Here is a 23,587-nt window from a genome sequence, read left to right as displayed (position 1 = left end):
AGTTGCTGAAGCTGGCTTTGAACTTGTGATCCTCCTGCCTCAACCTCCGGGTCACAAAAATCTCCCACTTCTGGGTTCCTCTTCTCATTTTACCCCTGCAGATAATAGTTTGTTGAAGAATATGACAGTCTGTTCACTTAAATTGGGAAGGGCTGGAAGTAAATCTTGGAAAAGAAAGCATATAGGGGTCTGCATAATGGGCCCATTTTTTAGAATTATTCTCTTTAACTCCCACCATTTGCACTGTCCACTAACGGTACCACCTGATCTCTTTGTAAATTGACCTGTGGATCCAGTCAACACTGAACAGTTCCTGTTTGAGACAGGATCTTGCTAAATTTGAGGCTGGCCTCAAATTTTTCCTCCTGGTTCCAGTCTGAGTCACCGGGATTACAGGTGTGCACCACTGAACTCTATTTGAAAAACTGCATTTTTTGGCAGTACCGGGGATTGAGTCCAATGGGTACTATTCTATTGCAAACTAAATTGACTACTCAGCTGTAGTCCCACCTTTTTTAAACATTTTGCTCAGGCAGGCCTTGAGTTCGTGAATCTTCTCCTGATACTGGGATTATAGGAATGCCACCATTCCTGGAATGAAGTTGCCTTTAAAGTCATCCCAGAGATTCACGAAGGTGGCAAGTACAAGGCCAGTCACAACAATTTAGTAAGGCCCTACCTAAAGCAACTGAATGGTAAACTGTCTTGAAATGGTTGGGGTTATAACTCAGAGGTAAAGTATCCTAGGTTCAATCCTATGCACCCTCAAACCCCACCAGTCCTGGGCACCAAATATCACCACTGCTGTGGCTCATCACCTCTTGGCACCCATGAGACACCCCTTCCTCTTAAATGTGTTGCATTGGTCCTGGAAAGGGGCGCTTTACCACTGAACCACATTGCCAGCCCTTGTTTTTGAGATGGGGCACGTTGGCAAGGCTAGCCTCAACCTTGCCATCCTGCAGCACTCTAATATTAAACCACTGGGATTATAGCCATGCACTACCACTCCTGGACACGTAAAAAAAATTTTTTTACATCAAGAGCATGTTGTGCACATTTATAGTCCCAGAATTGAAAGGCTGGGCAGGACCACAACATTTAAAGCCAGCTCTGGAAACTTAGGGGGATCCCTTCTCAGAATGTATGGCCTGGGTCCAAAGCTGTTGGTAGACCATTTATGTAGCATGGAAGGCTCTCAGCTCAGTACCATGTAAAACAAATAATAAAGGCATTGTACCTGATTAAAAAACTGACTGCAGTTCAGTACTCAAATGTCTCAGGATTGAATCTTAGGGCCAATTAAAATTCAGAGATTGGAAAAGAGTGTAGTAGTTAAGAACAGAAATGAAGCTCCTCAAACACTTCACCAAGGCAGAAAATCCACATTACATGGGCCCATACTGCCAGTGAGACTCATCCAAACCAATGAATCACACAGATTAAGAAAAAGAGCTTTATTAGGAAGATCAAAATGATTGTGTGTTAACTTGAACAGCTAGGATGCACAAGGAAAGATCTGGAAATCTGATGTCCTCCAAGACTTGGATGGATGCCTGCTGAGGAAAGATGAATCTTTATTGGATGGGAAAATAAAAATGTACATAATGCACACACCCTTTGAATTTACAAGGGGCAAGGTTTTAAACCAAACATTAAAGGGCTGATTCTAGGTACTCTGGATTTATTCTATTACAAACTAAATTGAAAATGAGCCTACCATTTATCTTCATCTTGCCTTTCCTCAGACTTGGGGGCTGGAAGAAAAAAAAAAAAAGACAACTTATTTCAAACTGATTCTTCTTCCATTTTCCATTTACAGAAATTCTGATCATCCCTCAGACAGTTCCTTCTGGAACAAGCTTTCCTCTTCTCCCCCAGCCAGCCCCAGTGGGTTCACCTTTACAGGCTCTGGGACTAGGACAGGAAGTAAGACGTGTGAAATGCTTCTTCATTGGGAAATTTTTAGCTTACTGTACTTTACCTTCACCTTAGTCCACTCACCTTTAACTTCAGGTTGAAGTTAGGCAGATATGACTTGCTTTCTCTGTAATGGAAAGAGATTAGGAATTAAGTCATCTCTTTATTGCTTAAAGGAAAAGCACACTTCATAGAAACCTAGTCCTAGAAAGTTATTGGCTATAAAGCCTATCCATCTTCTTATTGCTTACTGTTAAGATGAGCTCACAACTCAGAGTGTACCTTTCTGTCACAATGATCAGACTGGGGCGGTATTCAACTCATCACTGGTGAGCAGGAATTCACCACTGGTGATCCAAATATGGCTACTCAGACCAAAGTACCACCACACACCATAAAGTTGATGCTACATGATAGGCATAAATATTGCAAAGGTATGTACCTCAAATCATTCTTGGAATCCAGACAAGATGCTAGACCTGAAACAAACAAGATCAAATGAGTAATGCTTATGTCCTGCCTCAGTTATCCCCACCTATTATTTCTAGGAAATCAGATTTCCGAGTCTCAACAGCAAAACATCAGCCGAACGAGATTCCATAAGTCATCATGTATATTTGCCTAAAAGGCACTTTTTCCTACCCAATATGCTATATATACTTAACACATACTGAAATTACTCACCTTTGAACCAGTAAGTAGACATTGGTAACAGCACCTGAAAAATTTAAAAACAGGTAAAATACTATGTATATGTGGCATATCAGGATATTGCCCCACTTCTCTATCCTTCAGTTTCTCAGGTGTTCATATATTTTCATTGTCAATCATAGTGAGCTAGTTTGGGTCATCATAGAAACTTGGTGGCATAAGCCATGAATTAGGGAAAAAATCCTACTAACCTGCTAATGCTGGAGTATTTTCATCAGTATATGGAAATGAGTTGCTCCTGAATGAATCAGAAAAACACACTAAATTAGCAAAGTACTCAAAATATCCAGCTACTATTAATGACAAGCAAAGCAAAGGCTATTTATTGCCATTTGCTGGACCTCATGTAGTTCCTCATGGAACCAAGTTTCCTTCCTCTCTCCCAGCTACACCAGTGGGTTCACCATTACTCGTTCTGGGGCTAGAGCAGGGAGTTAAGACAAGATGTTTGTTCTTACTGGCACTATAGTCTTTAACCAATACCATGATGGTAAAGCCACCCTACAAATGATAATATGCTCTTTTTAAAAAAATATTTATTTATTTTAGTTTTTGGCAGACACAACATCTTTCTTTGTATGTGGTGCTGAGGATTGAACCGGGCCGCACGCATGCCAGGTGAGTGTGCTACCGCTTGAGCCACATCCCCAGCCCAGTAATGTGCTCTTATTTACATAATTTACAATAGCTATTAGTAGAAGCAACTTACCATAAAATGGAAAAATTTGTCGTTATCAGGAAACCCTGGGAAAGAGGAACATGTGGTTATTTCAAAGTATTAGGATGGACATTGTTTTTCATTATCAACAACTGCCATCAGAACTCTAACATGCTATTTACCATTGTACCTCACAGATCATCAGCATACTGATTCAAATCATCTGACAGTTGATACACGGATGAGAGAAGAGCACATCATTACAAGAACCAATTGACTATTGGTTGCTGTCTTCCCTCCCCCAGAAAATTGCTCCAAGAGGAACAAGATGGATAAGGTGGATGGAGCAAAAAGGCAACACAGCTCCATTGACCATCTGCCCTCCTTTTTGTGGAGAACAATTGCGATAAAATAATCAGAGATCCCATTTGAAGAATTACCTGCATTCACTCTTGGAGATAATCAAATTCCTCAGGATAGGTCATGAGATGTGGAGACAAAAATGGGACTGGTTAAGTGCCCCTGGGTTCGATCTCTGATTAAAAAAAAAAATTTATTTGTACCTGTAAGAATTACCTTCAAAACTACTCTAAACCCCTGGCCCACTCCTCAGGATTAAAATGACATCACTTATAACTCAGTCATATGCTTGTCATTTTATGTTCATCACAGAGTGGTTATCCATAAACACTCCCTTTCCATAAGCCATATATACCTACATGGAGGATCGCTGTAATTGCAGGGATGATCTCCGTGCATTCTCCAAACACCACACATCTTTGAGCCGAAGCACATCTGAAAATAGAACACCCTTCACTAACACCTCAACTTAAAACCCAAGGAAAACAAAACTCCTGGGTAGCGCTACTCAGAACTTTTACATTTTCTCCACTAAACCATCAGAAAGAGAGAGTTCAAATCATAAATCATCCCTGTAGCACATCCAATAGTTCTTCCAGCCCAAAGAACAAGAACTAGATGGCCAAAACCACTTACTCCAACCAGAGGGCTGTCTTCGATTGTTGTGTGGCGAATGTGCGCCTTAACCCTGCAGACAAAACATTAGATTAGTATAGGATATTTTAAAAATGCTTTCTACCAAGCAACGGCCGCAGGGGACACAAGCTGTGCAGCGCCGGTCTCCTCAGAGTTACTTATCCTCACGGAATTCAGCACAGGTCTGTGAAAATGTCCTCATCACTGGGAGGGCGCCTGGCTCGGCCCGCTACCGCCATTTTGTCCTTCACAAAGCCCCAATAGAAGTAACTGAATAGGTCCGGGAGGAGATCTTCCCTCCCAGCCCGCCAATAGGTAAGACAACAGAGATCTGGAGCGCGCGACCTAACGGCTATAATGGCAGCGACTCCGGAGGTAACGACAATAGGATCGATAGGTCGAGATCAGGTTAGGCAGCTTAACAAGACTCAAAAGTCAAAAAGAGTGGCTCAATTGGTAAAATACCGCTGAGCCCCATTTCCCGTGCCGCAAAATAATGTAAGACAGAACCCAGAAACCCACCAACCCAATTACCCACCGGAGCCTGGAAGGAAAAATGAGACCGAATACAACAACGCGAGACGCTTAAATACTTTCACGCAAAGGCCCACGGGATTGGGGGCGGGCACAAAGCGAGCGCACGCGCATATGGGACGCCACCACAACCTTGAGGAATTGTGGGTTGAGAATTCTAGGGAAGGGCTGGTGTCGAACGCTCGGTCACAGAACTTGAGGCGCGAAAAAGAAGCGCATACGCCCCATGGGAGTGCGCAGGCGCGCCGAGCGGTTTGCGGCTTGGCGGATCTGGCTTTACTGCGGATGTGGCCGCAATTCTGAAGATCCCTGCTTGGGGCGGATCCTGGGCTAATTGTTCCGGTCACCGCTAGGCCTACCCCTGCACCCTGCCCTGATTTCCCTCTTAACATCCCCACACGTTACACCTGTGTGCAGACCCGCCTCCATGGATTCTGAACCTCATGAGCCCTCGACCGGCGACCTCTCCATTCCGCGCCAGCCTCCCAGCGCCCATTCAGGGGCTGATGTCCAGGGTTACAACGCGGGGGGCGACTCAGGTACTGGGCCCGGTGCTGACCTCTAGTGGAAGTCCCATATGGGGAAAGTAAGTCAGGGTGTAAGTACTCCACTTAATTCTGAAGACAGGGTCTGATTTGTCCTGACTGGCCACCCTTCTGTCTGATCCTATTTTGCTAGGAGCCTGGCCTGTAATAATAAGACTGACATCCGGGGTTCCTTTCTCATCGGTGCCCGGGATCGAACTCAGGGTATTATGCATGTTAGGCAAAGGGATCTACCATCGAGGTACACAACCTAGCCTGAAACACGATTCTTTTGAGGCACCGGGGATTGAATTCAGGGTCACTCAACCACTGAGTCACATCCCCAACCCTGTTTTGTATTTTAGTTAGAGACAGGGTCTTGTGGAGTTGCTTAGGGCCTCACTAAATTGCTGGGGCTGGCTTCGAACTCTGGATCCCCCCGCCTCAGCTTCCCGAGCCGTTGGGATCACAGGAGTGCGCCTTTGCACCCGACCCTGGAGCACGATTTTAAGCATGCAGTATGAGTTGATTAGTTTAATCCTCTATAATTCCTGTTTTATAGATGAATGACCTTAGGTATAAAGGGCCCGAGGAACTGCTTACAATTTCCTCCTGATTTTCTGGGTTGCAATCAACTAAAGGGTATTGTTACTGAGATCAACCGGCATTCATAGACACCCATGTACGAGCGTGCGTTAAGCTTACTAGGTACTCTTCTGCATGACTTCACTTAATACTGCTACCTTGGGAGGAAGCTGTGAAGGTAATGTTATAGATGAGGAGCCTGAGGCCTAGAGAGGTTAAGTAACTCTAGTGTTACTTTGCTAAGTAATACCAAAACCATGTTAAAAATACAGTCAGTATGATTTCAGAGTCTGCTTCTGACATCTGAAGAAAGTTGGGGAGCAGGCAGTGACACAGGAAACAATGGAATAATCCTTGGGCGCTGTTTCTTAATCTTTTTTGTCACCCTGCCTAACCTAAAAAGCACTTTAAAAAAAAATTATTTTTTAGGTGTAGATGGACACAACCCAATGTCTCTTTTTTTTTTTTTTAAAGAGAGAGAATTTTTTTTTTTAATATTTATTTTTTAGTTTTCAGCAGACCCAACATCTTTGTTTGTATGTGGTGCTGAGGATGGAACCCCGGGTGGCACGCATGCCAGGCAAGCGCACTACCGCTTGAGCCACATCCCCAGCCCTAAAAAGCACTTAAAAAAAAAAGAATATATTTTTATTTGTTGGCAGACTTTATTTATTTATTTATATGCGGTGCTGAGAATGACCCAGTGCCTCACACATGTGAGGCAAACACTCTAAGCCACAACCCCATCCCCAAACATTTTTTTTTCCTCCTAATCTCTTTATGAAATTTTAGTGCCAAAGATAATACAGTCTATCTGCATATCTACTTGGACATTTAGAGTGCCAGAAACCTTTTCAATATCTGAGATTTACCACCTGCTACAAACCAATTTTCACGCCTTGGGACCAATGATATTTTCATACATGTCTCAGAGTAACATAATGAACGACACTGTACACAAATACTGAAAGAATTCCATTTTTTTAATATTTATTTTTTAGGTGTAGATGGACACAACACAATGCCTTTATTTTTATGTGGTGCTGAGGATCGAACCCGGGTCCCGCCCATGCTAGGCGAGCGTTCTACTGCTGAGCCACAATTCCAGCCCCTGAAAGAATTCCAATTTGAGTTAAGTTATAGACTGGTGTGAATCAATTTATTCAATAACTAATAAGTTCTTATTTTGTGCATGATACAACATATGGGGGAAGAGAAAAAGACACTCTGCTTTAAGAGATTTTGGTCTGGTTGGGAGGGCTTTAAGATGTGCATATAAAGACCCTAAATTCAGATTGAAAAGTTGTAACAAAATGTATAAAAAACAGAAAAGATAAGCTGAAAAATGAAGGTCCAGAGTAGGCAGACAGTATTGGGGAGGTTGAATGTAGGAATGAAAATTGGGGAAATGCTTTATAGAGTATTATCTATCCTGGAAGGATAGATAAACAGACTGGAGGGAGGGAATTCCTAGTTAAAACAATTTGAGCACAGATTTGGTGCCAGCAAAGAAGTGTATCAATAAAATTCATGAAAGTTAGGTTAAAGGGGAATGATAGAATATAAAACTGGGAAAGATTTCCAAGGAAAGGCCGGCAGGGGAGCCAGGCATGATGGCTCATGCTTGTAATCCCAGCAACTGGAGACTGAGGAAGGAGGCCAGTTTGAGGCCAGCCTCAGCAATTTAGCGAGGCCCTAAGCAACTTAGTTAGACCATGTTTCAGAATAAAAAATAAAAAGGGGGCTCATTGGTAGAGCACCCCTGGGTTTGAACCTCAGTACCAAAAAGAGAAAAAAAGAATATCTAAATCACTGGGATTGTAGGTAGTGAGAAAGAAGCTAGTAAAAGTTGAGCAGGGGTTGAGGAAAAATTAGGAAATAAGAGGGAGAGAAAGACATTAATTTGATTGTCACAGTAGTTTAAGCAAGAGGTAACTGGATTCTACACCAATAAGTGAATTGGCAGTGGAAATATAGGGTAGGGGATTTAAGTCAGGGATCTCCAACTTGTGTACCTACAAAAATCAGGCAAGTTTTGCAAATAAGTGATAGAAACTGGGTAGCTTTGATTCAGCTCCAGCTGATTGTTGCCTTGTTGGAATATTTTTCCCGTGTGCTTGTATGGTTACAGTTTTCAAGAGAAGAGAATCCAGAGTTCTGTATTAATTTACTCATTTGAAAATGTTGACATCTTAAAAAAAGAAAAAAGAAAAAAAAAATGTTGACATCTAAGTTGAAATCTGACTTGATTTTTTTATTTTTTATTTGTAGTTCTGGGGTTTAAACCCAGGGCCTTGCACATGCTAGTCAAGCACTCTACCAACTGAGCTATGGCCCCAGCCCTAACTTTAAAATTTTAAGCACATCCTGTGAGCTAATGAAAATGTGCCTTTGGCTCACAGATGGCTCATCATTATGAGTGTGCACCCTCTGTATAAGACATGGAGTCCATTGGAAAGGGGGCATTTCCAAAAAGTGGATGCTCTTTTGGAAGCTATAGAAGGATTGAAGGGGATAAGAACGAAAGAAACAGAGCCCCCCAAAACAATGTTCTTAGCACTTTGAGATCACAGGTGCCTTTCATTCAACCATTATTGTACCAATATTAATTTGTTGAACACTTACTAGGCATAGGAATACAGGGAACAAAGCAAACTGTCTTGTGCTCACTTGGAGCTTACAATGGATAAACAAAGAGAAATAAATAAAATGTCCAGGAGAAAAAGTGCAGTGGTACTAATCTGGTCCTGGCAGGGAAGATGAGAGGGAGCATTGAGGAATGGGCGGAATTATTTCACTCATGGTCTTTCTGGTGGGGTGACATTTGTGCAGAACTCTAAAGGAGATGGAGGAGAGAGCTGAATGGGTAAAGTGTTCCAGGCAGAGGGACCAGAGAACTGCTTATTGATTTGTAGGTGAAATTGCTACTTGTGCTTAGGAATTTTTTGTTGTTATTGTTTTTCATGCTTAAAAGTTTTTAAATAAGATGGGAAATTTTGGGCTGGGGATGTGGCTCAAGAGGTAGCACGCTCGCCTGGCATGTGTGCGGCCCGGGTTCGATCCTCAGCACCACATACAAACAAAGATGTTGTGTCCGCCGAAAACAAAAATAAATAAATAAATATTTAAAAAAAAAAAAAAGATGGGAAATTTTACTTATATTTGTCAAGGAGACATTGAAGTTTGGTGGAAATAATGCAAGTTTCGTTTTCCATGGGATAGTTGAATTTGAACTTTTTTTTCTTTAAATAAAGAGGATGTTGTATGAGCAGAATATAGAGGCCATGTGTATATATAAATGTACTTGTTTTTTCCTCATTTGAGAAATACTTATTCTATTTAGGATCCCATTCTTGTGTTTTTTCTCATTTGAAAAAAATAGTGAGGTAAAAAATCTGGAGAGTTTTAGTGAGTTTTTCTTCTCTTTGAGTAAAAGACTTGACAAGAACAACTTAAAAAGTGACAAAGTTTATTTTGGCTCAAGGTTTCAGGAGTTTGGCTGACTCCATAGCTCTGGGCTCAAGGTGAGGCAGATCATCTCGTTGGAAGGGTGTGGTGAAGGAAAGCATTCAGGATGTGGTAACTAAGAAGCAGAGAGAAGGCTCTGCTTACCAAGGACAAAATATGAACCCTAAAGGCATGCCCCAGTGATTTTTCTCTTCCAGCCACATCCTGCCTGCCTACAGTTACCACCCAGTTTCTCCATAACAGTGGATTAATCCACTGATCAGGTTATAGCTCTCATAATCTAATCATTTCATCTCTGAACATTTTGCATTGTCTCATACATGGGCTTTTTTAAAAATTGTAGATGGATACAATACCTTTATTTTGTTTATTGATTTTTTTTTTTTTATGTGGTGTTAAGGATTGAACTCAGTGCCTCACACCTGTTAGGCAAGCATTCTACCACTGAGCCACAACCCCAGCCCCCTCACACATGAGCTTTTAGGGGACATCTCATATCTAAGCCACAATGAGGAATTTGAATATTAAAACATTGATATTTATTAAGTGCTTTTTCATGATAGACCCTGCTGATATTATTATGCCCGTCCTCATTTTACAGTGAGAAAACTGTGTATTAATGAAGTGTCTTATTCAGGTTTATTTTATTTTAAATATTTATTTTTTAGTTTTAGGTGGACACAATATTTTATTTTTATGTGGTGTTGAGGATCTAACCCAGCGCCCCACGCATGCCAGGCGAGCGCGCTACTGCTTGAGCCACATCCCCAGCCCTCAGATTTATTTTATACAACTAGTATAGCAGTTTTTAATAAAATTTAGTCTCTACTTTTGACTTCTTTAAGAAAAATATCCTGGCTGGGTGTGGTGGCGCACACCTGTACTCATGGCAACTTGGGAGGCCAAGACAGGAGGATTGCAAGTTTGAGGCCAGCCTTAGCAACTTAGTGAGACCCATCTCAAAAAAAGGGGGGGGGGGAACTGGGGATGTAGCTCATGGTAGAGCGTCCCTGGGTCCATCCTCAGTACCCCCAAAAAAAAGTATCCTGGTGTTAAATAGCAGGTTTATCTTGCCTAGGGATTATCTAGTTTTCTATGTCTATACCTCTGTTTTACTTCCTAATTATTATTTCCTTTTTTCTCTCCTTTTTTTTTTTGGTATTGGGGATTGAACCAAGGGGCACTTTACCACTGAGCCACATCCCTAACCCTTTTTATTTTTATTTTGAGACACAGTCTCACTAAGTTACCGAGGCTGGCCTCAAACTTACAATGCTCCTGCCTTAGCCTCCCAAGTCACTGGTATTACAGGTGTGCATCACCAACCCTGGCTTCTAGTCATTATTGATTTGGATATTTTGCTTTCTAATTATCTTGTAAATCTTTAGCAAGCAAGTTTTTATTTAATTTTTATTTTTAAAATTTTTCTTATTCTTTTTAGATATATATGACAGTAGAGCATATTTTGATATATTATATGTACATGGAATATAACTTATTCTAATTAGGATCCCATTCTCATGGTTGTACATGATGTGGCATTTCACTGGTGGTGTTATAGTGGGAAATGAGGATCAGGACACCTGAGATGTGGAACAACACTTTATTAGTAGTGCCAGGGCCCGAGGGATAATTTCCAAAGTCTGATCTCTGAGCATAGCAAGGATTTTACTTTTATACATAAGCAAGTTTTGGGTACATAAAGGCAAGGGAGTTGGTGCAATTCTATGGGAGGGGGCATTCTACATTTCTTATATGGGTACAAGCTTGTCAACAACCTAGGGACTCTTAGAGCATACAGCTTAGGGACTTACTGTGCTGAGCCTAAAGGGGGATTGTTCTGTCCCTGTTGCTTTGTTTCCTGCTTCTGCTACTGTGATTATCTTTTACAGGTACCTGTTAGCCACAGTAAGCCTCTATGGTTAAATGACAGTAAGCAGACACACAGTAGTGTGTCGCGTGCAAAGCCACAGCCTGCCAGCTCTTAAACTCTGAAGATTCCATTCTGTTCTATCACAGTTTTTACATGTATGAAATAGGAAAGTTCATTCTACTATCTTTCTTATTCCTATCCCACCTCCCTTCCCTTCATTCCCCTTTATCTGATCCCACCAAGCAAGTTTTATATCCTCCTATTAGTAAATTCATGTTAGTTCTTTTTTGGATGCAGCATCACTCTACCAATGAGATGTATCTCCAGCCCTTTTTATGTTTTATTTTGAGTCAGGGTCTTGCTAAATTGGGGAGGCTGGCCCGGAACTTGGCTCAGCTTCCAGTGTTGCTAGGATTATAGGCAGGTAAGCTGGTCCCTGGCTGGAAGGCTAAATTCTTATTGATAAATTATATATTTTGTAAATATTAAGTAAATATTAAGTTCTATTAATATTGTTGTTGTTGTTATCATTATTTGTGGTATTGGAATGGAACCCAGGGGTGTTTTCCATTGAGCTACATCCCTAGTCCTTTGTGTTTTTATTTTGAGCAGGGTTTTGCTCAGTTGCTGAGGCTGTCCTCAAACTCAAGACTCCAGAGTCACTGGAGGCGTGTGCTACTGTGCTGGGCTTCGAACTCTTCCTCTTGTTTTTCTGACCTCCCTCTCCTGGTTTTATTTTGGTTGAACAGTTAACAAGTCTCATAACATAAACAAGTTTCATCTTAGAACAATACAGTGTTGTTTAAATTGCTTTTTATTTCTATCCTTTACCTTCACATGCTACTTTAGTTCAGTTGTTTAAGAAGGGAAATATGTGAGTTTAATTAATACAGTTCATCCACTCATTTACCAAACAATTAGGAAGAGTCTACTATATGCTATTTCTGAGCAGACTAGTTCTTTGACAAATACCACAAGGCCCTTGCCATTTGCCTTCCAGGGCAAACAGACATTCAGAAAGGAAATATAATAAACAAATGGGGCATGAAGTTTAGCAGAGGTAGATGCACCATGGTGGGAAAGGAATTTTGTCTGTAGAGTTGAGAAAAGCTGTCAGTTGAGCCAGGCCTTGAATATATAGGAGCTTTCGAGTTGCAGAACAGGAAGGACCAAACAGCAGAGAGATTGGCATGTACAAGATGCAGAGGCCTGAAAAAGTCTGGTGTGTTGCAAGACTGGCAGATGTTTGAAAGCTGATGTGGCTGTGGGGGAGTGCCTGTGGAAGGTGTGGTGGGTGAGAAGACTGGGGTAAATTGTTGGCTTCTTTAAGGCATGGAGAAGGAATTGGCTTCAGCCATCTGGAGCCATTGGGGGCTGTAAGTTACTGTATCTAGGGGGTATTATGGTGAACCATCTCAACAAGAGCTTCTGACCTCACAGTCCTCTCAACCTTGAGCTTTCTTGCTTGGAACTATTGGATGGTACTTCTTATCTAGCATGCCCAGGGTACCTTGGGCCTTTTGTCATCTTTGAGCACTGGTATGAATCCCAACCTCTAACCCATTTGCCTGCCTTCCCCTAGTTGCTGATTTCAGCTTTTCTTGGTGGGGATAGGAAAATATCCTTTGGGATACAGAGGGGCAATGGCTAAGGACAAGCCTTTCCACACCTCTTTTTCTCTGCTCTACTTCAAATCTTGGCTTCTGCTTTATTTCAAATCCTGGCTTCCAGCCTAGGTGAGAAAGGAAGAAAGAACCTATTTGTTTCAGCTCTTCTCTCAAAATAACCCAGCTGGTTCAGGACAAGAACAAGTAGTTCCTGAGAGTGTTGGCACCTCCTGGTGTTGATGTGTAGTTGTCCCTGCTTTGAATCTTGTCACTGCCCCACTGAACCTTTCTCTATCCAAGGATCTCTGTGGAGGGTATTCAGGTCTTCAAAAGCTCCTGAAGAGCTGGGCCCAGTGGCGTATGCCTGAAATTCTAGTAACTCCACTCGACTTGGGAGGCTGAGGCAGGAGGGTTGTAAATTCAAGGCCAGCCTCAGCAATTTAGGAAGGCCCTAAGCAACTTAGTGAGACCTTGTCTCTAAAAAATAAAAAGGGATAGGGATGGCTCAGTGGCAAAGCACCCTGGGTTCAGTCCCCACTACAAAAAAAAAAAAAAAGACCCTTGCAGAAACTGGGTGTGGTGGGGCAGGCCTGTAATCCCAGCTACAGGAAGATTGCAAGTTCAAGGCTAGCCTGGGGAATTTAGTGAGATCTTGTGTCAAAGTAAAATAAAATTTATTTATTTTTTGTTGTGTTTTTGTTTTGTATTAGAGATTGAAGTTAGGGGCACTTTACCACATTTTGAGACAGAGTCTCACCAAGTTGCTTAGGGCCTCACTGAATTGCTGAGGCTGGCCATGAATATGGTGTTCTCCTGTCTCAGCTTCCTAGATTGCTGGGATTACAGTTGTGTGCCAACATACCCAGCTTAAAAATAAAAATTTAGACAAGGGCTGGGGATGTAGCTCAGTGGTAGAGCACTTGCCTAGTGTGTGTGCAAGGCCCTAGGTTCCATCCTGAAGAATCTGCTGCCTCTCAGGCCTAGGGTAGTGAAATGTTAGGGAACAGGGAAAACCAGACATACTGGGAGAGTCTGGGAGACCCTGCAAGGTGGAGAAGAGCCTGTTCATGGCATCTTCTGGCCTGTTCTGGGAAAGGGGTGGATGCCTCAATGCCTGAGACCCAGCTCTGTAACATTTTGTATAGCTCATCGGTCTCTTCTGGATGTTTGATTCCTGGCTGCCCAATAACTGGGGTGGGTTAGGGTAAGAAGAGGGCTGTTCATTTCAACTTTCTTTCTCAAATAGATTTTTACCCCCTTTGGTGCTGAGGATTGAACCCAGGGCCTATGCATGCTAGGCAAGCCTTCTATCACTGAGTTGCATCCCCAACTCAGATTCATCTCAAGTCATGGAGAAAAATGGGTTAGGTAAGTCAGTAAAGTTAATGAAGCAGAGGACTAGTAGGTTCTCAGTGAATAGTTGCTCTATGAAGAATTAATTGAAATAAAGTCAAGATGAGTCTTCAGGAGAATAAACCCTGGTGGTCTAGAGCTAGGTCTGGAAGCTTGAGAGGAAAGGCTGGGTGGGACAAAAGCAGAAGTTGAGTCTGGCAGGCTCTGAGTGCAAGTGGACATGCAAAATTGGCCTGTAGGGGTAAACAGATGGTACCATCCAGGGAAACTACCAGCCCACCGGAGCAGGCAAATGGGGACCTCGGGCAGGCCATTCTCATAAAGGTGGATCCCTGGGGCTGGGGATGTGGCTCAAGCAGTAGCGCGCTTGCCTGGTTTGCGGCCCGGGTTCGATCCTCAGCACCACATACAAACAAAGATGTTGTGTCCGCCGAAAACTAAAAAATAAATATTAAAAAAAAAAAGGTGGATCCCTGCCGTGTTTTCCGAGGGTCTGGTTTAAAGGAATTTTAGGGGTAGACAGGTTCAAGCTGCGGTACTGGACCTTGTAGCAGTCAGAGGCATGTTCTAGCAGGATTGCCTTGCACAGCTCACTCGGGACGTCCCAGAAAGAGCAGTCTCTGGAGTTGCACTTTAAGGGGCGGGCCGGGGCGGGCCGGGGCGGGGCTGCCATGCCACTTCCCAGACGCCGCGCCCTCAGCTTTCCAGAGGCCCGAGAGGAAGCTAGCTGAGCCACACAGGGCCCTGTCTGGGTGAACCTGACCGCAGGCTGCCTTGTGTCCCCGCTCCGCAGGCACCATGAGCCACGATACCGAGGTAGACTTGAAGGAGGTGGAGCTGAATGAGCTAGAACCCGAGAAGCAACCCATGAACGCGGCGTCGGGGGCAGCTGTGGCCGTGGCAGGCGGTGGGGAGAAGAATGGTCTGGTGAAGATCAAGGTGGCCGAAGACGACGCAGAGGCAGAGGCCGCAGCCAAGTTCACGGGCCTTTCCAAGGAGGAGCTGTTGAAAGTGGCGGGCAGCCCTGGCTGGGTTCGCACCCGCTGGGCGCTGCTACTGCTCTTCTGGCTCGGCTGGCTCGGCATGCTGGCGGGCGCCGTGATCATCATCGTGCAGGCGCCGCGCTGTCGTGAGCTGCCTGTCCAGAGATGGTGGCACAAAGGCGCTCTCTACCGCATCGGTGACCTTAAGGCCTTCCAGGGCAGCAACGCGGGCAACCTTGCAGGTGAGTTCCGGTGCAAAACACCCTCCCAGTCCCCATCCGGTCGCACCTCTGGTTTCAAATGGTCCCCTGCATTGGACTCCCTTCCTCCTGTCCTTCCCTAGACGGACTCAAGACAGTTCTCCACCCCGTCCGCCCCTGGCACCCCCCCTCCCTGCCCCCCATCTAGGACTGCTCCCTCTTTTCTTTGAAGAAAACAACCCGCCTCTACTCTACTCAAGGGCCACTGACTCAGCATTCCTTGCCCTTTCACACACCACGAGGTGGCTGAGCCAGTCGCAACCGGTTTCTGAAGCAATGTGCAAGGTTCCTTACGTCAGCTCCTCAGTGTCCCGTGATCTGCTCCCTCCTACGCCCCAGCCCCATACAGCCTTAGGCCTGGGAGGAGAGAACCGGGAGGACAGGGGCTCACTCCTTAACCCAGCTTCCCTTCTCCCCACTCCCATTTCAGGTCTGAAGCAGCATCTTGATTACCTGAGCTCTCTGAAGGTAAAGGGCCTTGTGCTGGGCCCAATTCACAAGAATCAGGAGGATGATGTCGCTGGGACCAACTTGCAACAGATCGACCCCACACTCGGCTCCAAGGAAGATTTTGACAGTTTCCTTCAGTTGGCCAAGAAAAAGAGTGGGTGCCCTGGGTTTCCCAAGGGCTTACCTTCTGGACACAAGGAAAGCAGGATAGGGTTTTTGTTTGGCTCTCCTGAGTTTTTCTAGGCCAGGCACAGGGGAGGTCTATCAGTGTTCAGGCTAAAATGGATTTATCAAGTGGCCCAAGATCTTTCTACATGGCTGGGCAATCGTCAGTAGGTCATTTAACTTCTGGGCTTTAGTGCTCTTATTTGCAAAAGGCAAAATTTTACTAAATCAGAACCTCCATAACCTGCTCATCAGTAGTTTTTAAACTTATAAAACTGTGGATCCTTTTGGGGGGGTAGCAAATACTCTCTTAAAATTTATTATAGAAATATGTTTATGACTCAGGAGGATGAGACGAGGATTGCAAGGTTGAGGCCAGCCTTAACAACTTACTGAGTCTGTCTCAAGATAAAAAAATAAAAAGGACTTGAGATGTAGCCCAGTGGTAAAGTGTCTCTGGGTGCAATGCCTACTATCAAAAAAAAAAAAAAAATTCTCTTTTTGGGTGGAAAGTCTGGGGCTCCACAGATCAGTCTACTTTGCTAAGTACAAATTTGCTTTAGAGCATTGGCAGGGTTCAGATCCAACCTTTGTACCAAGTAATATATAGGAAACACTTCCTTGTGTCCCCTTACTCTAAAGACTTTATCATAGCTGTCTCTTTTTTCATTATTCCAGGCATTCGAGTCATTCTGGACCTAACTCCCAACTACCGGGGCCAGAACCCGTGGTTCCTCCCCACTCAGGTTGACATTGTAGCCACCAAGATGACAGTGAGTGTGTTGGAGCTATGGTTGGTGGGAGGCAGGGGCTGTGGCCGTGTTAGTCCTTTCACAGTAAGCCCTGTACATGTCTCCTTGTTCTGACCTGTAGGCAGAAGGATAGGCCAATAGTACACCTGTTGTTTTTTTTTTTCCCCGTGTTTCTTTTCTGACCACTGATTTTTCTTGTTTCCTTGACTTTGGGGATGGGACAGTGCCAGGAAGGGAATTTCTCAGATGTCATTCTGGAAGTTTGATTTTTCATCCTTTTGGAATAGGAAGTCCTTTCTTTTCTCTGTGGGAATCCTGTCCTGACTGGTTTCCAGTTCTTGTTTGATGTGTTTGGAGTGGAGCCCAGTCTGAAATTGTAAGCATGGGGTCTTCCTAAGAGTCTGGGACTGTGCAAGTATTTTGTAGATGTTTTCTAATTCCCTGTATAACTATACAAAATACATATTCTCCCTAAGCTGTAAATGAGGAGGCTGAGGAGTAGAGGTGTCTAAGATTTGAAGTCCTGAGAAGTCTTCTAATTTATCTTTTCTCAAGGTAGTGGATCAAACTCAGTACCCAGCATGCTGGGTGTAGGGCTTTCAATATCACCTCAGCTCCTAATGCTTGGGTTCTGGGACACAGGCTCAGAATGGGCAGAATTAAAAAAAAAAAAAAAGTTACTGGTAATAGATTGTTTTCAGATGGTAGGGTACCAGGGGTAATATCAGATTAAAATGGAGACCAGAGTGGAGAGCACATTAAACAGAGAAAGGGAAGAAAAGAGGTGGGGGTGGAGTTCTACCCTGTGCCAGATGAATACCAGAGCTTCAGGCTGGGGCCTGTTCTGCAGAGCTGGCCTCTTTTCAAATAGTCTCAACTGCCCTGGGGCTGTGCTTTGAATTCTGATCTTTCATTCTTGGTCTTGCTCTGACCAGTTTTTGTACTCACACCCCTTCAGGCCCCAGGAACCTGGGAGAGGAGTAAGTATATTTGCCTTGGGGTCTTCACAGGCATTTTAGGTCCTGTCTCTGCTGCTTCCTGATTATGATCTTTGACATGTCGTCTTTCTCTTAGCCTGTTTCTTCATCCCCAAAAAAGGCAAAATGCTGTAAAAGTAAGACAATCAATGGAATGTTAGAGATAGAAGGGACCTCTGGGCATGGTGTGGCGTGCCTATAATTCCAGTGACTCAGGAGGATTGCAGTTTTCAGGCCAGCGAAAGTTAGTGAAACCCTAAGCAACTTAGTAAGATCCTATCTCAGAAATAAAAGGGGCTGGGGATGTTGCTCAGCGGTAAAGCACCCTTGGGTTCAATCCCCAGTATGGGGTTGGGGAATGGGACATAAGAGAGAGAGGACCAAGAAAGACCCTTTGCAATAGAGTTGGGAGAGAGACCCAGGCAAGGCCAACTACTGCCTGAGGTATTGTAGAGAAGTCCATTGTGGATGAGAGTTGGTGTGGGCTGGGATTTTCAGAGCTTTGCTGTATAATTTTTCCTATGTTCATTTGCCCCCTGTAGGCAGCTCTGAGGTTTTGGCTGGAGGCTGATGTGGATGGATTCCAAGTTCAGAATGTGGAAAATCTGACAGTGAGTGCACTTTCCATGTCAGGAGCAAAGCTGGGGTGAGAACAGAGGGTCCCAACCAGGGTCAGGTTATGTTCCTTTTTCGTTGATTCTGTGTTTTCTTTCTAGAATGTATCCTTATTGGCTGAGTGGCAAAACATCACCAAGAACTTCAGTGAAGATAGGTGGGTGCCAACCCCTTCCTGACTCAGTGGAGTATGAGGCCTCAAGAAGGGGGTTCCTAATTCAGAGAACTCTCTTTACTCCTCTGTTCTGTACCAACCTTGACCCCCCCTCCCCCATCCCTTGCAGGCTCTTGATTGCAGGGACAGACTCTTCCAACCTGCAGCAGATCCTGAGCCTCCTTGAGAATGCTAAGGATCTGCTGTTAACCAACTCATACCTGTCAAGACCCAGTTCCAGTGGGGAGCATGTAAAATTCCTCATCACCCAATATTTGAATGCCACTGACAACCGCTGGTGTAGCTGGAGTGTGAGTAACTGGTGTAGCTGGAGTGTGAGTACTATACTAGCGGGCATGACCTATACATGACAGGTCCTTTGGGAGGGAGGAAAGGTTGGTTGGGAGGTGGAGGTCGAAGCAGGCTCTGGGGCTCACTGGTGTACCTGTCCCTGCAGTTGTCTCAGGCAGGGCTTTTGACTTCCTTCGTGCCGACTCAGCTCCTCCGACTCTACCACCTGCTGCTCTTCACTCTGCCAGGGACTCCTGTTTTCAGCTATGGGGATGAGATTGGCCTGCAGGCAGCGGCCCTTCCTGGACAGGTACCCCTTGCTCTCTGCCTGGCACAGTAGAAGAGGTCTTGTTCATTCATCATGTCATGTGGCTTTTGTGGATAGTGGCAGATACATACCATCCTTGGGTATTATTATTATTATTATTATTATTATTATTATTATTATTATTTTGGTGGTGCTGGGGATTGAACCCAGGGCCTTGTGTATTCAAGGCAAGCACTCTACTGACTGAGCTATATCCCCAGCCCCCATTGGGTATTATTTTACCCTTAGGGATGTTGGTTATCTTTTCTGTGACACTGCATTCCTTCTAGAGTGGCTGGGATTAAATGAGTTTTTTCTTTTCTTTAATGAGATGGGCTCTTGTTATGTTGCTCATAGGCTTAGTAGTCCTCCTGCCTCAGTTTCCTTAGTAGGGATTGGGAGTGTAGCTTAGTGGTAGAGCACTTGGCCAGCGTTCTCAAGGTCCTGGGTTTGATTGTCAGCACTGCAAAAACAAAACAAAAAACACCAAAAATGAACTTATTTAGTAGCTGGGACTATATCTGTGTACCACCTTGCTCCTCCAAGGGTCTATTAATGAGTGAATGGATGAATGGTTTTATTTTTAATTTTTGCTGGGGAGTTGAACCTGGGATCTTGTGCTTGCTAGGCAAGTGTTCTAAGCAATATCTCATCTCCCAAGGGCTTTTTTTCTTTAGTACTGGGGATTGAACCTGGGGAGTACTTTGCACTGAACTACATTCCAGACCTTTTCATTTTGAGAAGGTGTCTCACCAAGTTGCCTAGGGGCTTGCTAACTTGTTGGGGCTGGCTTTAAACTCTTAGCCTCCCAAATTGCTGGGAGGTACCACTGTACCTGGCTCCAAGGGTACCTCACTGTTGCTGAGGCTGGCTTTGAACTCGCAATTCTCCTGCCTCAGCCTTCCAAGCCACTGGGATTACAGTCGTGTGCTACTGCACCAGGCTCCAAGGGCTCTTTTTTTTTTTTAATAATTTTCTAACTTGTAGGTGGACACAATACATTTATTTTTTATTTATTCTTATGTGGTGCTGGGTATTGAACCCAGTGGCTCCCATGTGCTAGGCAAGTACTCTACCACTGAGCCACAATCCCAGCCCTCCAAGGGCTCTTTTTAATGGCAGTGCCTGGTACTTGGTAGGTGTTCAATGTGTAGCCATCATTCATTCATTCATTGGATGGTGAGTTCTCAGACTAGGTTCTGAGTCCTCTAGCAGTCTACAGTTGAGTGAGGGAACCAGATCAGTAAGCAGAGGTATACATGGTGGTGAGTGTTGTGTTGGGATACTGCCATCAAGGCATTCACTAGTTTTAGCCATTCGTTAGAGTTGGTGCTGAACTGATATTTGTAGAACCGTCATTCACTTAATCCACAGATCTTACTGACTAATTCTTGCATGCTATACACTGGGGATAACAATAGCACATGGAAATACTGGCGGTGGTGAAATTGGGTAATAAGCAAGTAAAATAAAGACACCAGCTGCTGATAAGTGCTGTGAAAAAGAGAGCAGGGTAATGGGCCTAGGGTGTAGGAATGAGGCATATTTTATATAAAGGGATCACAGAAAACCTGGTGAGATAATTGAGCAGACTTGAGGGAAGTGAGGGAGTTGGTCTGTGGCTGTCTGGAAGTCCATTAGGCTGAGGGGACAGTGTTTGTGTGAGGACCTTGAGGTCGGAGTTAGCCTCGTCTGTCCAGTAGAAGTTAACCACACCTTGGTGGGTAGGGCTGTGCATTGATGAGAGTGGGAAGGAGAGGAGTGAGAGGGGAGTTGGTCTTCTTACAGCCCTGTTCTCTTTGCTTTGTAGCCCGTAGAAGCCCCTGTCATGTTGTGGAATGAATCCAGCCTACCCCATTCAGGGTCTGTAAGCATCAACATGACAGTGAAGGTAAGAAGTTTTGATGGGTGGGGTCTGACCAGCAGAGGATGGGCAGGTAGCTTGTCGAAGTCTGTCTGCTCTTGGGAGACCCCTCATCCCCTCTTTCTGTGTTTTCATCATTCTCAGGGCCAGGATGACGACCCTGGCTCCCTCCTATCCCTGTTCCGGCGCCTGAGTGACCAGCGTGGTAAAGAGCGCTCCCTGCTGCATGGGGACTTCCATCCGCTCCCCTCCAGTTCTGGCCTCTTCTCCTACATCCGCCACTGGGACCAGAATGAGCGTTTCCTGGTGGTGCTCAACTTTGGAGACATGGGCCTGACAGCCAGGCTAGGGGACTCCGACCTGCCTAGTATCCCCAGCCTGCCAGGCAAGGCTGATTTACTACTCAGTACTCAGTCAGGCCGTGAGGAAGGGGCCTCCCTGGAGCTGGAAAACCTGAACCTGGATCCTCATGAGGGGCTGCTGTTACGCTTCCCCTATGTGGCCTGACCCCACCTATCTAGGACCCAGTACCCTCCTTGTTCCCTCACCAGCCCCTTTGGGTTCTGTTTTTTCTTTTTTCTTTTTCTTTTTTTTTTAACTTTTTTGCAGATTACAAATGAACTCTCAAGTAGAGTGTCTTCTGCCTTCAAATAAAAGTCATCCCTGCCTGGTGAGGTCCTGTCTTCCCTTTGTTCCTCTGTCACAGCAGAAATGTCTTTCCCTCTCGAGTCTGCCCCACAGTGATCTCAGCTAGAATTCCATGTGTCTGTCCCAGCTTTTATTATTTTATCTGGGTGCAGGGCCCAGAGATGGGGCTTTCCAAGGTCAACAGCACGGATGTGTCACTGCTGGGACTATATCCATGCCCCACTCAGTCTAGAGATCTTGGGTATTGCTGGTTCATATCTCCCTCAGCAAAAGTTTCCAGCTAAGTGTTCTCAGTTTTCCTGTTTTTGTAGACTTGGCCTTTTGGGGAGAAAGTGAGGGTGGGGACCACCTGGTTTCTTAAAGGTACTTTTAAAGGGTACCTGAGATGATTTATTTAACAAGAATATATTGAACATAGGACATGCCAGGAACTGTTAAAAGTTGTGGTTACAATGGGGAACAACGCACAAAAATCCCTAGTGTGCATGAGGCCCTGGGTTTGATCTCCAGCACTGTAAATCTCCAACTCTTCCTGCCCCTGGGGCCAACTCATGGGGAGATGGAGAAGAAATTAGAGGAATAAAATGTATAGTGGATATAGTCATGGTACAAGGAAGAAGAAGTAAAGTAGGAGAGATGTTTGTGAGAAGAGGGAGTTTGTGGAGGGGTCTAGAGGAGGCCTCACCAAAGAGGTGACCTTGGAGTAAAAGACTTGTAAGGAGGGGGTTAATCTGGCAGTATCTGGGGAAGGAGCTTTCTGGTGCCCTGGAGTAGGAACATAACTTATGCTTATGAGGCAGAAGGGTAAAAAACAAGGTCTGCAGTGCCTTGGGAGGCTGAGGCAGGAGTATCACAAGTTTGAGGCCTCAGCAACTTACTGAGACTCTGTCTCAAAAATTGCTTAGTTGGGGGCTGGGGATGTGGCTCAAGCGGTAACACTCGCCTGGCATGTGCAGGGCGCTGGGTTCAATCCTCAGCACCACATAAAATAAAGATGTTGTGTCCACCAAAAACTAAAAAATAAATATTAACAAAATTCTTAAAAAAAAAAATTGCTAAGTGGGAAAGTGTCCCTGGGTTCAATCCCCAGTACCAAAAAAAGAAGTGGATAGATTGTGAAGGCATGGTATGGTGTGGTGGTTATAAAAGGTGCATTTTGGCAAACTGCACAGTTCCTATAAGACTGCCCTCACTTCAGACACCAGCTGCATGCTGGGGGGTCCCCATGATGACCTTCAGGTGTGTAACACATTAGAATGTCTCAGACTCAATTTTACAATAAAAGGATTCACATCCAGTCAGAGGCTGAGATGCATGCAGCAGAATCTGGGAAGGGTCCAGATGCGAGTTTTACCACAGTCCTCTGGAGTCCCAGAGACAAAACCTCCTGGCCATAATGTATAGTAAGGAAGCAGGAAGCCTTTGTCGGTATTTCCTTGGAGCTTAATCACATACTGCCTGCGAGGCTGATCTGTAATCTCTAGCCCCTCCCAGGACTTTGGGCTAATACTTAGTCTTTGTTTCTTAAGGAGATTTGTGTGCTTTAAAGCTTTCACATTGCTAAAGTCCCCAGACAAACTCTTATCAGGACCTTCTAGGGACTTAGAGATTACCTCAGGGTAAGGACAAAGGCCATACTTCTGGGTATGAGTAGTTCTTCGGTGCACACAGCATCAGGGAAATGGGAGTGAAGGGTTTTGAGTAGAGCTATGTGGTCTGGCTGGTTTTCACAGGCCCATTGACTGACTATGGGATAGCAGGGAAGCCAGTGAGGCTAGTTTGCTACTGCAGTCTCAAATATTCACTCGGATGGTGAGCTGGGAGGTGGTAAAGAAGGGTGTATCCCGTACTTCCTTCATAAGTAAGCCCACATGATTGCTGTTGGATCCTTC

The 23,587-nt window shown here is 44.6% G+C and overlaps 1 protein-coding gene, 1 long non-coding RNA gene and 8 other non-coding genes across 13 annotated transcripts; 1 reads left to right on the top strand and 9 right to left on the bottom strand.

The window, feature by feature from the left end:
* Positions 1-1,442: 1,442 nt before the first annotated feature.
* Positions 1,443-4,839, bottom strand: LOC124093189 (uncharacterized). 3 transcript variants are annotated; one of them, XR_009226876.1, is made up of 10 exons: positions 4,286-4,839; positions 4,005-4,084; positions 3,730-3,824; positions 3,341-3,375; positions 2,823-2,869; positions 2,605-2,638; positions 2,363-2,399; positions 2,005-2,047; positions 1,721-1,757; positions 1,443-1,559 (listed from the first exon to the last, which is right to left on the bottom strand). It is a non-coding gene; the product is annotated as an uncharacterized LOC124093189 (long non-coding RNA). The 3 variants fall into 3 exon arrangements; XR_009226875.1 differs by having other exon boundaries at positions 1,443-1,556; positions 4,009-4,084; positions 4,286-4,835; XR_009226874.1 differs by having other exon boundaries at positions 4,009-4,084; positions 4,286-4,834.
* LOC124093378 (small nucleolar RNA SNORD22) lies at positions 1,834-1,960 on the bottom strand. The gene has a single exon (XR_006851947.1). It is a non-coding gene; the product is annotated as a small nucleolar RNA SNORD22 (small nucleolar RNA).
* LOC124093377 (small nucleolar RNA SNORD31) lies at positions 2,186-2,254 on the bottom strand. Its single transcript, XR_006851946.1, has one exon. It is a non-coding gene; the product is annotated as a small nucleolar RNA SNORD31 (small nucleolar RNA).
* On the bottom strand, positions 2,468-2,535 carry LOC124093376 (small nucleolar RNA SNORD30). The gene has a single exon (XR_006851945.1). It is a non-coding gene; the product is annotated as a small nucleolar RNA SNORD30 (small nucleolar RNA).
* LOC124093371 (small nucleolar RNA SNORD29) lies at positions 2,715-2,779 on the bottom strand. The gene has a single exon (XR_006851940.1). It is a non-coding gene; the product is annotated as a small nucleolar RNA SNORD29 (small nucleolar RNA).
* Positions 2,969-3,094, bottom strand: LOC124093380 (small nucleolar RNA SNORD22). Its single transcript, XR_006851948.1, has one exon. It is a non-coding gene; the product is annotated as a small nucleolar RNA SNORD22 (small nucleolar RNA).
* On the bottom strand, positions 3,443-3,517 carry LOC124093372 (small nucleolar RNA SNORD28). The gene has a single exon (XR_006851941.1). It is a non-coding gene; the product is annotated as a small nucleolar RNA SNORD28 (small nucleolar RNA).
* LOC124093373 (small nucleolar RNA SNORD27) lies at positions 3,894-3,964 on the bottom strand. The gene has a single exon (XR_006851942.1). It is a non-coding gene; the product is annotated as a small nucleolar RNA SNORD27 (small nucleolar RNA).
* On the bottom strand, positions 4,153-4,227 carry LOC124093374 (small nucleolar RNA SNORD26). Its single transcript, XR_006851943.1, has one exon. It is a non-coding gene; the product is annotated as a small nucleolar RNA SNORD26 (small nucleolar RNA).
* Positions 4,840-4,986: 147 nt separating the features above from the next.
* On the top strand, positions 4,987-21,721 carry Slc3a2 (solute carrier family 3 member 2). Of its 2 annotated transcripts, none has more exons than XM_046445482.2 (10): positions 4,987-5,358; positions 15,023-15,454; positions 15,903-16,076; positions 16,766-16,860; positions 18,359-18,427; positions 18,533-18,588; positions 18,716-18,920; positions 19,043-19,186; positions 20,994-21,074; positions 21,192-21,721. In XM_046445482.2, exons 1-10 carry the CDS (start codon positions 5,247-5,249, stop codon positions 21,552-21,554), a joined length of 1,731 nt encoding a protein of 576 aa, XP_046301438.1. In that variant the 5' UTR covers positions 4,987-5,246; the 3' UTR covers positions 21,555-21,721. The 2 variants fall into 2 exon arrangements, with proteins under 2 accessions (XP_046301438.1, XP_046301439.1); XM_046445483.2 differs by having other exon boundaries at positions 4,991-5,358; positions 18,716-18,896.
* Positions 21,722-23,587: the final 1,866 nt, after the last annotated feature.

Source organism: Marmota monax, unplaced genomic scaffold (assembly GCF_021218885.2).
Source record: "Marmota monax isolate L192 unplaced genomic scaffold, Marmota_monax_Labrador192_F-V1.1 WCK01_AAM20220418_F8-fsc00038, whole genome shotgun sequence".
Taxonomy (NCBI): Eukaryota; Metazoa; Chordata; class Mammalia; order Rodentia; family Sciuridae; genus Marmota; species Marmota monax.
This window is presented reverse-complemented; position numbering and strand designations above follow the sequence as displayed.

Excerpts from the sequence above, each read along its gene's own strand:
- Slc3a2 (XM_046445482.2), top strand. The coding sequence starts at position 5,247 with ATGGATTCTGAACCTCATGAGCCCTCGACCGGCGACCTCTCCATTCCG. Across the intron at positions 16,861-18,358 it reads TTGTAGCCACCAAGATGACA|GCAGCTCTGAGGTTTTGGCT; the intron begins GTGAGTGTGTTG and ends TGCCCCCTGTAG. Across the intron at positions 18,589-18,715 it reads AAGAACTTCAGTGAAGATAG|GCTCTTGATTGCAGGGACAG; the intron begins GTGGGTGCCAAC and ends CATCCCTTGCAG.